This window comes from Medicago sativa, chromosome 2 (genome assembly GCF_051527215.1).
Source record: "Medicago sativa cultivar Bolivia chromosome 2, Bolivia_mono, whole genome shotgun sequence".
In the NCBI taxonomy this organism is placed as follows: domain Eukaryota; kingdom Viridiplantae; phylum Streptophyta; class Magnoliopsida; order Fabales; family Fabaceae; genus Medicago; species Medicago sativa.
Window position 1 is genome coordinate 46,112,943 of NC_140750.1, and position 12,277 is coordinate 46,125,219.

The 12,277-nt window shown below is 40.6% G+C and overlaps 3 protein-coding genes across 3 annotated transcripts; all 3 read right to left on the reverse strand.

Moving 5' to 3' along the window:
- Nucleotides 1-494: 494 nt before the first annotated feature.
- LOC146946901 (uncharacterized) lies at nt 495-1,877 on the reverse strand. The gene is made up of 2 exons (XM_085748330.1): nt 1,295-1,877; nt 495-940 (listed from the first exon to the last, which is right to left on the reverse strand). Exons 1-2 carry the CDS (start codon nt 1,875-1,877, stop codon nt 495-497), a joined length of 1,029 nt encoding a protein of 342 aa, XP_085604456.1.
- Nucleotides 1,878-4,335: 2,458 nt separating this feature from the next.
- LOC146946902 (uncharacterized) lies at nt 4,336-6,147 on the reverse strand. Its single transcript, XM_085748331.1, has 3 exons — nt 5,844-6,147; nt 5,480-5,748; nt 4,336-4,908 (listed from the first exon to the last, which is right to left on the reverse strand). The coding sequence occupies exons 1-3, from the start codon at nt 6,145-6,147 to the stop codon at nt 4,336-4,338; spliced, it is 1,146 nt and encodes a 381-aa protein (XP_085604457.1).
- Nucleotides 6,148-6,741: 594 nt separating this feature from the next.
- On the reverse strand, nt 6,742-8,702 carry LOC146946903 (uncharacterized). The gene is made up of 2 exons (XM_085748332.1): nt 7,291-8,702; nt 6,742-7,141 (listed from the first exon to the last, which is right to left on the reverse strand). Exons 1-2 carry the CDS (start codon nt 8,700-8,702, stop codon nt 6,742-6,744), a joined length of 1,812 nt encoding a protein of 603 aa, XP_085604458.1.
- Nucleotides 8,703-12,277: the final 3,575 nt, after the last annotated feature.

The window sequence follows — 12,277 nt, forward strand, 5'->3', positions numbered from 1 at the left end:
GTTTTTGTTTCAAGTACTAATATTAAAAATGGAAGAAATTTTGCACATAGAATAAACAAGAATTCCAAATAAAAAGCACAGGCTCAAATTGACGTAATAGAAATGGTAACTGGCCGAAGGCATAGCACTACGGATTACAAAGTTTGGAAAAAGGTAATTAATATATGGAAGGTACATTGAACACAATAACCACTATATTTCCTGACAACTTTGAAATCCACTGCTTTGATGCTCTGATATCGGAGAACTTCTGACAGCTTAAAGGTGCCCCAAGTGAGTGATGCTCATTCTGATGCAGTTACTTGTCATAATCCCTTAACTTTTGCATAGATCGCCCTTTCGGGTTTTTGACCTATCAGGGTAAACACTTTTTTTTTGTCTCTAATTTTTGCATGAACCGCCCTTTTGGGTTTTCAATCCATCTAGACGCTCATTTTTGGTTTAGGCCGCCCTTTCGGGTTTTCGACCTACCGAGCTGTTCTTTTGTACATTTTCTAGACATAGTATTTCTTGACTGCATCAGAATTCACAGGACGAGGTAACTCCTCTCCATCCATATTTGTGAGAATCAAAGCACCACCAGAGAAAGCTTTCTTAACAACATAGGGGCCTTCATAGTTAGGTGTCCACTTGGCCCTTGGGTCTGGTTGAAAAGACTTGATACTCTTGACCACAAGATTTCCTTCTTTAAACTCACGGGGACGCATCCTTTTATCAAATGCATGTTTCATCCTTGACTGATATAGCTGTCCACGGCACAAAGCTGTCATACGTTTTTCTTCAATCAAGTTCAACTGATCATACCTATCCTGACACCATTCAGCTTCAGACAATTCAGCTTCTTTCAAGACTCTTAAAGACGGGATCTCAACCTCTATGGGGAGTACATCCTCCATACCATATACCAAAGAGAAAGGGGTTGCAACTATCGAAGCACGCACTGAGGTACGATAACCATACAAAGCATAGGGTAACATTTCATGCCAGTCCTTGTAAGTGACCACCATCTTCTGCACAATCTTCTTGATATTTTTATTTGCAGCTTCAACTGCACCATTCATCTGTGGTCTATAAGGAGAAGAGTTATGATGTTCAATCCTGAAGTCATCGCACAATTCTTTCATCATTTTGTTATTCAAATTGGTGCCATTATCTGTGATGATCTTGTTAGGAACACCATAGCGGCAGATGATATTGTTCTTGATGAATCGGACCACCACTTGCTTGGTCACATTAGCATAAGATGCCGCTTCAACCCATTTGGTGAAATAATCAATAGCCACTAGTTTGAAACGATGTCCATTGGAAGCTTTTGGTTCAATCCGACCAATTATATCAATGCCCCACATAGAGAAAGGCCACGGAGAAGAAATAACATTGAGCATAGTTGGCGGTATGTGGATCTTATCCGCATAAATCTGACACTTGTGACACCTCTTGGCATGATGATAACAGTCGGCATACATTGTTATCCAATAATAGCCTGCCCTCAATGCCTTCTTAGCCATTGCATAACCACTGGCATAAGTCCCGAATAAGCCTTCATATATCTCATGCATTAACAAATCTGCTTCACGCCGATCTATACATCTGAGTAAAACCTCATCAAAGCTTCTTTTGTACAACATATCTCCAATCAAGAAGAAGTTACCAGATAACCTTCTTAGAGTCCTCTTATCTTTGCGAGATGCCCCAGGCGGATACTCTTGTGTCTGAAGGAAAACCTTGATATCATGAAACCATGGCTTTTCGTCAAAGACCGCTTCAGCAGCAAACACATAAGCTGGCCGGTCAAGAAACTTGACACTGATTAAGGGTACAATTTTGGGGTGATTCACTTTGATCATTGAAGATAAAGTAGCTAGAGCATCTGCCATTTGATTCTCCTCACGAGATACGTGGCTCAACTCTACTTTGTTGAAGAAGGTTAACAAACGTCTGGCATAATCTCTGTAAGGTATCAACCCCGCATGGTGAGTTTCCCACTTTCCTTTAATCTGGTTAATTACAAGAGCTGAATCACCATATATCTTAATTCTCTTGATCCTCAAGTCAATAGCTTCCTCAATACCCACTAATACAAGCTTCATATTCTGCGATGTTATTTGTGCAATCAAACCGTAGCCTTGCGGTAAAAGGGATGTGATGGCCCCTAGGAGCAATGAGAACTGCCCCAATTCCGTTACCATAGACATTAACGACTCCATCAAATATCAAACCCCATTCAGACTTAGGATCAGGGCCTTCACCCAACAATGGTTCATCACAATCTTTCATTTTCAAATGCATGATCTCTTCATCCGGGAAGTCAAACTTGATAGGCTGGTAATCCTCAATTGGTTGATGAGCTAAATGATCCGCGAGGATACTACCTTTGATAGCTTTCTGAGTGCGGTACACAATATCATACTCAGACAATAACATCTGCCACCGAGAAATTCTTCCATTTAAGACAAGCTTCTCAAAGAGGTATTTGATTGGATCCATTCTTGATATCAACCAAGTAGTGTGATTAATCATGTAGTGGCGGAGACGCCTGGCAGCCCAAACTAAAGCACAACAAGTTTTCTCGAGTGTGGAGTATCGAGTTTCACAATCAGTAAACTTCTTGCTCAAGTAGTAAATTGCATGTTCTTTCTTACCGGTTTCATCTTGCTGACCAAGTACACAGCCCATAGAGTCTTCCAACACAGTCAAATACATAATCAAAGGCCTTCCATCCACTGGAGGGACAAGAATTGGGGGCTCTAACAAATATTCCTTGATACTATCAAAGGCTTTTTGGCATTCATCGGTCCACACGATCCCTTGATCCTTGCGAAGCAACTTGAATATCGGCCCACATGTAGCAGTCATATGAGAGATGAATCGAGATATGTAGTTCAGCCTACCAAGGAATCCTCTGACTTGTTTCTCTGTTTTTGGAGCAGGCATTTCTCTGATGGCTTTGACTTTGTCGGGATCTACTTCGATACCCTTCTGACTGACAATGAAGCCCAGAAGTTTCCCGGATCTGACACCGAAGGTACACTTATTGGGATTCAGACGGAGCTTGTACTTTCTCAACCGCTGAAACATTTTCAACAAATACTCAACATGCTCTTCTTCAGTGCCTGACTTGACAATCATATCATCCACATAGACCTCGATCTATTTGTGTATCATATCGTGGAATATCTTGGTCATGCCCCTTTGGTAAGTGGCACCAGCATTTATCAATCCGAAAGGCATTACCACATAGCAGAAGGCGCCCCACGGCGTGATGAAAGACATTTTTTCTCTATCTTCAGGAGTCATCTTGATCTGATTATACCCGGAAAAACCATCCATGAAGGAAAATACTTTGCATTTAGCAGTATTATCAGCCAATACATCGATGTGAGGTAAAGGGAAATCATCCTTCGGACTAGCTTTGTTCAAATCTCGGTAGTCAACACACATGCTGACCTTACCATCTTTCTTCGGGACAGGTACTATGTTGGCCAATCATTGAGGATACTCAGATGTGATTAAAAAGCCGGCGTCAATCTGTTTCCGCACTTCTTCTTTGATCTTGAGGGCCATATCGGGATGAGATCTCCTCAACTTCTGCTTAACAGGAGGGCACTCGGGCTTTAAAGGCAGACGATGTTCCACAACTTCGACATCTAACCCAGGCATATCCTTGTATGACCATGTGAATATGTCAGCATACTCTCTGAGAAGCTTGATTATTCTTTCCTTAACAGTGGCATCCAACAATGCCCCAATCCTGATCTCTTTCTTGTCCTCCTCGGTACCCAGGTTGATAATTTCTATCTCTTCCTGATGAGGTTGAATAGCTTTTCTATCTCGTTCTAACATCCATCTGATCTCATCAGGAATCTCTTCATCTCCTTCTACCATAGCCTCATAAACAGGAACCTCAAAGTTGGGAGGAAGCATATGGTTACCCTGTTCAACGGGCTCATTTAAGTTCAGTCTGCACATGATTTATGATTGATTTTAAATGAGTAAATGCAAACTTTTGAGTTTGATTTTTAAAAGAAAAAGAAAACAATTTTTGGTTTTATGTATTACCATTTTTTTCCAGAAAAAGCACTAAAATAAAATAAAATAAAGTAAAGGTCGTGGCAGAAACGACGATTTTCATTCATAAAAAAAGTACTTGAAACAAGAACAAAGCCCTACAAAATTTCACTTTCGTCTATGGCAGGACGAAAGGAGTTTTCTCAAAGAAAAACATAAACAAAGACAAACATATTACTTAGAGAGGGGTATCACAGAAGGAATATCCACAGCGATCCAGTTGCAGCATGCTCCTCCAGGTGTCATAAAGACAGGTGCCACTTCCTCTTATTGATCCTCAATGATTGCATTAGTCACTGGCGGATCATAAATGAAACCAGCACTGTGAAAAGTACCTTCAGCAGGATTGAATGCCCCGGGCTTGCTATTTGGAAAACCAATCCCCTCTTTGCGCTTGTTCTCGGGCAGCTTCACTAGCTGACCCCAGCCTTTAGTTTTCCCTTCCTGAATTACCCTCTGAGCATCTTTCAAAGAAGCCATACTGGTCTCAACTTTCCCCGCACTTCCTTCAGCAGATAGACCTTGGAATGATGACCCGTCAGAACTATTACCACCAATGTAAGAGAAAGCAGACAAATTACTGACCAACAGAGCTGACTCACCATTGACGGTTATCAGCTTCCCATGACTTACGAACTTCAGCTTTTGATGGAGGGTGGATGTCACTGCCCCATCATCATGGATACAAGGTCGGCCAAGTAGGCAACTGAATGAGGCCTGAATCTCCATAACCTGGAAGGTAACCTTGAATTCATGTGGGCCAACTGCGATGGGCAACTCTATTTCTCCACACACTGACCTTCTAGTTCCATCAAATGCTCTCACCGTCACTGTGTTGGGCTGCAAGAGGGCCTTTGAATATGAAAGCTATTTCAGAGTGGATTTTGGCATCACATTTAGAGCGGAACCAGTATCTATCAAGACATTAGAGAGAGAATCTGATTTGCAAATGATTGAGATAAGTAATGCTAGGTTGTGATTCCTTCCTTCCACTGGGAGGTCTTCATCACTGAAACTCAAATTGTTGCAGGCAGTCACATTCCCTATAATACTTTCGAACTGTCCCAAGGTTACATCGTGTTCCACATAAGCCTGATCTAGCACCTTCATCAAAGCATCTCTATGGGCATCAGAGCTGGATAAAAGAGACATTATAGAGATTTTGGCAGGAGTTTGTAGCAACTGATCCACTACTTTGTACTCACTCCTCTTGATTAACTTCAGGATCTCATCACTATCCTCATAGACAATCCCGTTGGGCTGTCCTACAACTTTACCCTTGCCCGGATTCCGGTCTTTTACCGGTTCTTCGGCTGGAACACTAACTTTCCGCAATATTGTCCCGTCCACTTCTCAAAATCTTGCTATTTTCCGCAATATTGTCCATAGGGACCGGTGAATCAAGAGGTACCTTTTTCCCATCCTCCAGAATTGTGTATTCATAATTATATGACACAGCTTTTTGAGATGAATAAGACAATTGTTCTGGTGGGAAGATCACCAAAGGAGTACCAGCTGGCTTAGCACGATTGACTGTTATCACAAGCGGTTCCCGAGTCCTGAATACCAGAGTGACAACACAAACACTTTTATCTTTCTCTTTTCTGGTAACAACAAGCTCTTTCCTGTCTAGAAATCCTTGCATATCATTCTGGACTTGCTCCCAACCACGAGGATCCACTGAACATACACCACAAGCGCCTCATGATCGTGGTGAAAGAGAGTTGCTTCACACATCTTTACATGTATCGGAACCAGTGGAGTTTTGATATCACGTGCATAGAGAACATAGCTGTCTTCTTGAATCATGTTAATGGTCGGCCCATGAGGTGGTAGAGGATTGTTTTGAACAACAGAGTCAGGGTCTATGAAGGTTAGTTCTTTATTTTGGATTAGCTTCTGAACCTCCTCCTTAAGAGGGTAACAATGTTCAATGTCGTGCCCTGGCGCCCCTTGATGGAATTCACATGTGCGGTCGGCGCGGTACCAGGGAGTTAAAGGGTTTTGCATGCGAGGGGGTGCTTTGAGTTGTACCAGATTTCTGGCAAGTAGGGAGGGCAACAAATCCTTGTACGACATAGGTATAGGAGGAAATTGGTTTCTAGGAGGGAGAGGTTGTTGTTGAGCTTAAGGGCGATACTACTGTTGAGGTGGTGGAGGGTAGTATGGGTGTTGGTAGAGTGGTTGAGGATTATGTGGTTGATAATTTTGTTGATATAGTGGTGGATAATAAGGTGGAGGTCCCTGAGGCCTTTGCGGTTGCTAGTTTAGGTTACGTGGAAGGGGCATTTGTGGTGCAACATTAGCCACATAAGGGTAGTTCGGGTACACAGGTTGGGATCCGCCATGGGCCACCATGCCGATCTCTTGAACATTCCTCCTCGGATATCCATTTCCGAACTTCTTATTGCCATTAGACAAACCACTTGATGAGCCCCCCGCCAAACCACTCGACGAACCACCTGAGGAACTTCCTGACGACCCACTGTCAATGGTCAAACGTCCTTTTCGGACCCCCTCTTCAAGTCGCATCCCCATGATTACCATATCATTGAAATTGTTAGGAGCTATAGCAACCATATTTCTGTAATAGAATGGATTGAGAGTCTTGAGAAAGATTTTAGTCATCTCCGGGTCTCCTATCTGTGGGACAATCTGGGAGGCAAGTTTCCTTCATCTCATTGCATATGTCCTGAAGCTTTCCTTGTCTCCTTGACTTTCGGCCCTCAGCTGTTCTCTACCCGGAACCAAGAAACCATTATAATCATATTGTTGAATGAAAGCTCTTCCCAGCTCATTAAAAGTACGTATCTTGTCCTTCTCTAACTTCATATACCACCTTGATGCGGGATCCGCCAAACTATCCAGGAAACAGTGAATGAGAAGCTTATCATCTCCGGCGTGGGCCGACATCTTCCGAGCATACATAGTCAAATGAAGCTTTGGACAAGTATTTACTTTGTACTTCTCAAATTCCGGTAACTTAAACTTGGGCGGTATCACAACATCTGGATACAAGCAAAGTTCATGGGCCTCTGGACCCGCAGCATCTTTTGCACGGATAATTCCTTTGCTAACAACCAAGCCAAGGGATAGACTTACAAATAAAAACACTACAAGATAATTCCCTTTCTAACAACCAAGCCATGGGATAGACTCCAAAGTACATAAACAAAAGCCTCAAAGATAACATAAAAGCAACTGGGAGACTCAAACTCCTACTCTGGGAAATCTAGGTGTGCACCGGCGAACATATCCATACGCCTCTTCTTACTCCCTGAAACCTTCTCAAGTATGGCATCCTTTTCTTTGATGATCTTCTTCAGCTTAGCAATCTCTTCGTCTTTTTGGTGATTCGCCCAATTTTCCTTCTCTAACAGATCCATCACCATTTCATAATCCTGCCCCTTTTTGCGGAGCTTTCCTTCCACAACGGATTTTTCACGCCTTTCAATATCTAATTGCTTTTGGTATCCTTCCAAGGACTCGGGAGGTAAAGGCATAGGTATGGTTGGGGTAACCGCAATCACAAACCTTTGTCGAGGGTAAGGCATCTTTAATTGGCTTGCTCGATCGATGACCCATTGAACATAAGCTTCCTGAGTGATGACCGACTTCCTTCCTAATAGGTTTCTATCCATCCTGACAATGGAATGCCAAGCCTTTTCAAATTGCACCCTTAGGTTCTTATCATCCTTTTTGTAGAGGAAGAAATCTTTGTCCAGAATGAGGTACACATGTTTCATCTCCATAGGGTATCCGAACTGTCGTCTAGCAAGAACCGGGCTATAACAAATTCCTCCACGTGTACCAAGAAGTGGTACGTTGTTGAAAATTCCACAACTGTTGATGATAGAGTCGGGGTCACAAGCTGGGTTAAACCAAATGATATCATTAGGGGTGAGGGTCATGAGCTTCTGAGACCAAGGGAGATATTCTGGCCTAAACTTAGGTCGAGGTAAGTGTGAGGTGATCCACATGTAGAGTAGAGGTGCACAACAAATGATGGTTCCTTTCCCTTTTTCGGTTCGTTCATGGATAGAAACATATGTGTCAGCACGCAAAACGGGAACTGGGTTTTGAGTTAGGAAAAATTGGATGGCATTCATGTTAACAAAGTTGTCAACATTTGGGAAGAGCACAATACCATAGATGAGTAGGGCGAGAACAGACTCAAAAGCATCCATCTTTAACTCAGCAAGCCATGTAGTGGCTATTTGGTAGAGGAAGTCGTAGGATAAGCACTGAAGACCGTCTTTAAGGGTGAATTTGTTCCTTACATCGGCTATGTTGAGGTTAAGGGTTTTTGCAAGAGCTTGGATTTTTTTAGGGGTGAGTTCAGGATCTTGATAGGGCACCTGGTCGAGTACGGGCAAACCAACCAAATGAGAGTACTCCTCTAATGTAGGAAAGAGCTGAAAGTCTGGGAATGTAAAGCCATGGTAGATCGGATCATAAAATTGAACCAAGGTATTGAAGAGCCCCTCATCCACCTTTACCATGAGAATATCCATCAAGCAACCATACCGATTTCGAAAGTGATCTGGATCCCTCAATCTCCTTGCTAACTTCCTTAAGCTCTCCAAATCCGGTTTTTTGAATTTATACCCATGAGTTCTCCTTACATCCTCCATTTCCTATGATGTTTACAAAAAAAAAACTTCTACATAAGTCCTTCGATTTTTTTTTGATGAGAAAAAGAACTATTTATGAATGGGTGCATGTATGTATGATTATGCATAGAAAACATGAGGTTTAAGGTATACAATGTTGGAGCTTAGGGACAAAAACGCCATTTGGTAAGGACTATGGTTTCCATTTGCACAAGTAACAAGGGTTCTACCAAGGTTCCCGAATTACAACCGCCACAGAACTTTATCGGATACCGTGACAACACCCGGTCCAATATAGTTCGTAGGAAAGTCTAGTTCGAGTATAGCATTGCAAGTCGACTAATACCGAGACAACACCCGGTTAGCCTACCGCACTACGTCCTATAAAGGCCAAGATGGGTTAAGGGTTACTAAAGGTCCTTAGCGTTCAACGGAAACTTAAAAGCAATAGAGTCTAAGCGTGACAACACCCGCCGACATATATCACTTCAAGCTCCTCCGCTAAGCGTGGTTGTCTCACGTGTGTCAAGACACGAGAATACTCTCGGTATGGCACTATGAGTCTACCACTCCTATCTTATGTTTCACTCAAGTCCGGGTATAGGACTTATTTTCTCACCCCTCACGTAACAAAGTAAATATATACAAAGTATAAACAAATAAAGCCCAATAATAAAGGAAGAAAGGTGGGTTTAACCCGCGTAGGATCCTCAGTGAAGTCGCCATTTTGTAGACCATGATTTTCGGGTGTCAATCCATTAATTGGTTTTGAACCATCAATCGTTTGGACTTTTCGATCTTTATTCGTGGGAAGGGAAAAGATGAATTTAAAACCCTTTTTGGATCCGGGGGTTGCTTTCGATAGAGGAAGGTGTTAAGCACCTCTAAAGATCACGGTACTCCGTGAGAACCTCTTTCTAACTTTATCTTATGCTTAGATTGTTTTTATTTGAAAATTTCTTGCTTAAAGTCTAAGTGAAAGAATGGAGAGAGAAGAAGTATGAGCTTTTGTTATTTTTATTTGATCGATTTGGAAGGAATAAAGCCCTTGCTTACGTACCCTAAAAAGGGATCAAAACCGCTGTAGTTCTCTCTTAAAAATATTTTTTTGTGGGTTAGGTTGATTTTAATTATTTTTGAAAATGGTTTTAAGAAGGGGATTGAGGGGCCTCAAGGCTCTAGAAATAAAAATTGAAGTGAGGTTGTTTCATTTTATTTAAGAAATTTAGTCTAAGTTTAATTAAGATTCATTAGAAGTTTGATTAAGAAGATAAAAAGAAAAACAACTTGGATTTGGATCCAAGGTTTATTAGAAAAATATTTGACTTTTTTACTTGTTTGATTTTTTGAGATAAAAAAGGTTTTTCTAAACTAACGGTAAGCTAACGTAACGACGCGAAAAATAAAGCGCGATAAAAGCGATAAATAAAGTGATATGCAAGTGTCGGTGTGTGCAATTACTACGCTATTACATACCATCCTAGATCCATTCTAAGGCAAGAAATAAAAATGCGAAAAAATAAATTACATCAATACCTAAAATACACACTAAATCAATAACAATAAAAAATAAACCAAAAGCAAAAATAAAATGAATGACGAAAATAAAACATGCATGCAAAAAATTCTAAACACAATTAAAACATAAGTAAGCACAAAATTAAATTGAGCACCACAATTAAAAATAAACAAGCAAACATTAGGAGAAAGTAATGAAAATAAGCAATTAAAACAAATTTTAAGGTTAGAAAGTTTAAAAGGATGAAGATATATTTTTAGGAATAAAAAGAGGCATTTAAATGCCAAAAGTGGTGTAGAAAATAATAAAAATGGAGAAGAAATTAATAAAATTAAAATTGGCTCAGCAGGATTAAATCTGGACCACTTGATGCATCAAGGGGTCCAAATTTGATCACTAAAGGGCTCATCACAGCCACTAGATCAATCTAAAGGTTAAGAAATAAAACAGAGATAAAAAAAAAGAAAAAAACTGAGAACACATCAGCCACTTGATCAAATTTGATCAAGATCAAAGAGTGAATCCTCCCAAGAGCATCCTCGGGCGTTGGATCTAGGATCCAACGGCCTAGTCTTGAGGTCACATGGCCATACAACAAACAGCAAACACAATATAGAAATAAGTGTACAAAAAACCAATGGATTAAAAGAAGGAAAACATATCTAAAGGCTAGAAACGATGGAACATGGTAGACACACAGGGTGCAGCGCGCGCATAATCATGGTGAATAAACAAAGTATTTAAATGAAAAATGAAAGAAAACAAACACAAACACCTCTTACTTCTCTCTCTAACATAAGTTAGAGAGAGAAGCTCTGCAAAAGCTTGCTCTCAACTCCGACCAGAATGAGCTCGCCGGCGCGGTGGCCGGCCACCCTAGGGTGGCGGCGCCGCCTCCGGCACAAATTTTTTTTGTTTTTTTTTTCGAAATTTTTTTAGCGTTTTAGAAATCCTTTTTCATGCTGAGTTCGGATCCGAAGCTAGTTTTTACAAAAACGGAAGCATATTTTCTAGATCTAAGAAAAAAGAAACAAAAGTTTTCACCTCTTCTCTGTCGCTACTGATCTTCGCGGCCTTCTCTTCAAATCTGCTTGAGTTCCGACTCCTTTTCTTGCACGTACGATTCCGATCTGCTGCCGTGGATTCCGATCCGTTTTGGTTGTCGCGGTTCTGGAGCTTGTGTGGTAGTCCGGTCCGGTTTGGCCGAGAATCGGTTCGGTTCGAACCACGCGCGGTTCGGTTCACTGGAGAAAAAAAACTGGTTCGGTTTTGTGTTATATGTGGGTTTTTGTGACGATTTTGTGATAATAGTGTTGATTGATGATGATTTTTGTGGTTGATTGTTGCTGGAAAATGGTTTAAGAGTTCATGTTGTTGTTGAATGTTCTTGAGTTTTTTGATATATTTTTTGTGTTTGATCCAAAAAAGGAGAAAGAGAAAATTGGAATGTGTTTGTGATGTGACTGCTGCCAAAAAATCTCTGACGCGTTCTGCAGTGTGACAGGCTTTTATAATAAAATATTAGGGTTTGTGTCTGATACAACTATAATGACCAATTATCCCTGGCTGAAACTTGGGGAAAAAGACTAAAAAGGCCAATCATTAGATGACACCTGGACAGGACCAAACTTAAAACAAATAAATAAATAATGGAAAAAGAAAGTCATGGGAAGAGAGTTCTGTCACTCACGTGACAATTCTCATGCATACATAATAATAATAAAAAAACCAAAACTAAATATAAATATAAATAAATAAATACAAACAAAAATAATAAAATGGAAATAAAATAAAATAATAAAACAAAAAAACAAAATAAAAAATAAAATTGTCCCTTGCAGTAAATGAGGTATTTTAAAATACCTCTCTGCCGAAATTTTGACCGAGGTGTCTAATAAAAATACCGTGCTTTTAAAATACGAAAATAAAAAATAGACGTTGTGCAGGAGTAGTTCGCTTTTGGTGAATGTTTGGATAGCGGGAGCTATCTCCGCTATCGGTTGGAGTCGTAGGTTTAGGCTCTGATTAGGATTGTCGGTGTCGTTATGTTATTGTTAGATTCTGTTTTATTTTGTTA

Bases quoted from the DNA above. Each gene is read 5' to 3' on its own strand.
- LOC146946901 (XM_085748330.1), bottom strand. From the start codon at position 1,877: ATGGCAGATGCTCTAGCTACTTTATCTTCAATGATCAAAGTGAATCAC. The intron at 941-1,294 runs GTTTCAAACTAG...ATCGTACCTCAG, and splicing joins AAAAGCTTCCAATGGACATC to TGCGTGCTTCGATAGTTGCA.
- LOC146946902 (XM_085748331.1), bottom strand. From the start codon at position 6,147: ATGTCGTACAAGGATTTGTTGCCCTCCCTACTTGCCAGAAATCTGGTA. The intron at 5,749-5,843 runs GTGATATCAAAA...GTGTATGTTCAG, and splicing joins CAGCTATGTTCTCTATGCAC to TGGATCCTCGTGGTTGGGAG. The intron at 4,909-5,479 runs GTACCTCTTGAT...GCCCTCTTGCAG, and splicing joins TTCTGGAGGATGGGAAAAAG to CCCAACACAGTGACGGTGAG.
- LOC146946903 (XM_085748332.1), bottom strand. From the start codon at position 8,702: ATGGAGGATGTAAGGAGAACTCATGGGTATAAATTCAAAAAACCGGAT. The intron at 7,142-7,290 runs GTAGGAGTTTGA...CTTGGTTGTTAG, and splicing joins GCACACCTAGATTTCCCAGA to CAAAGGAATTATCCGTGCAA.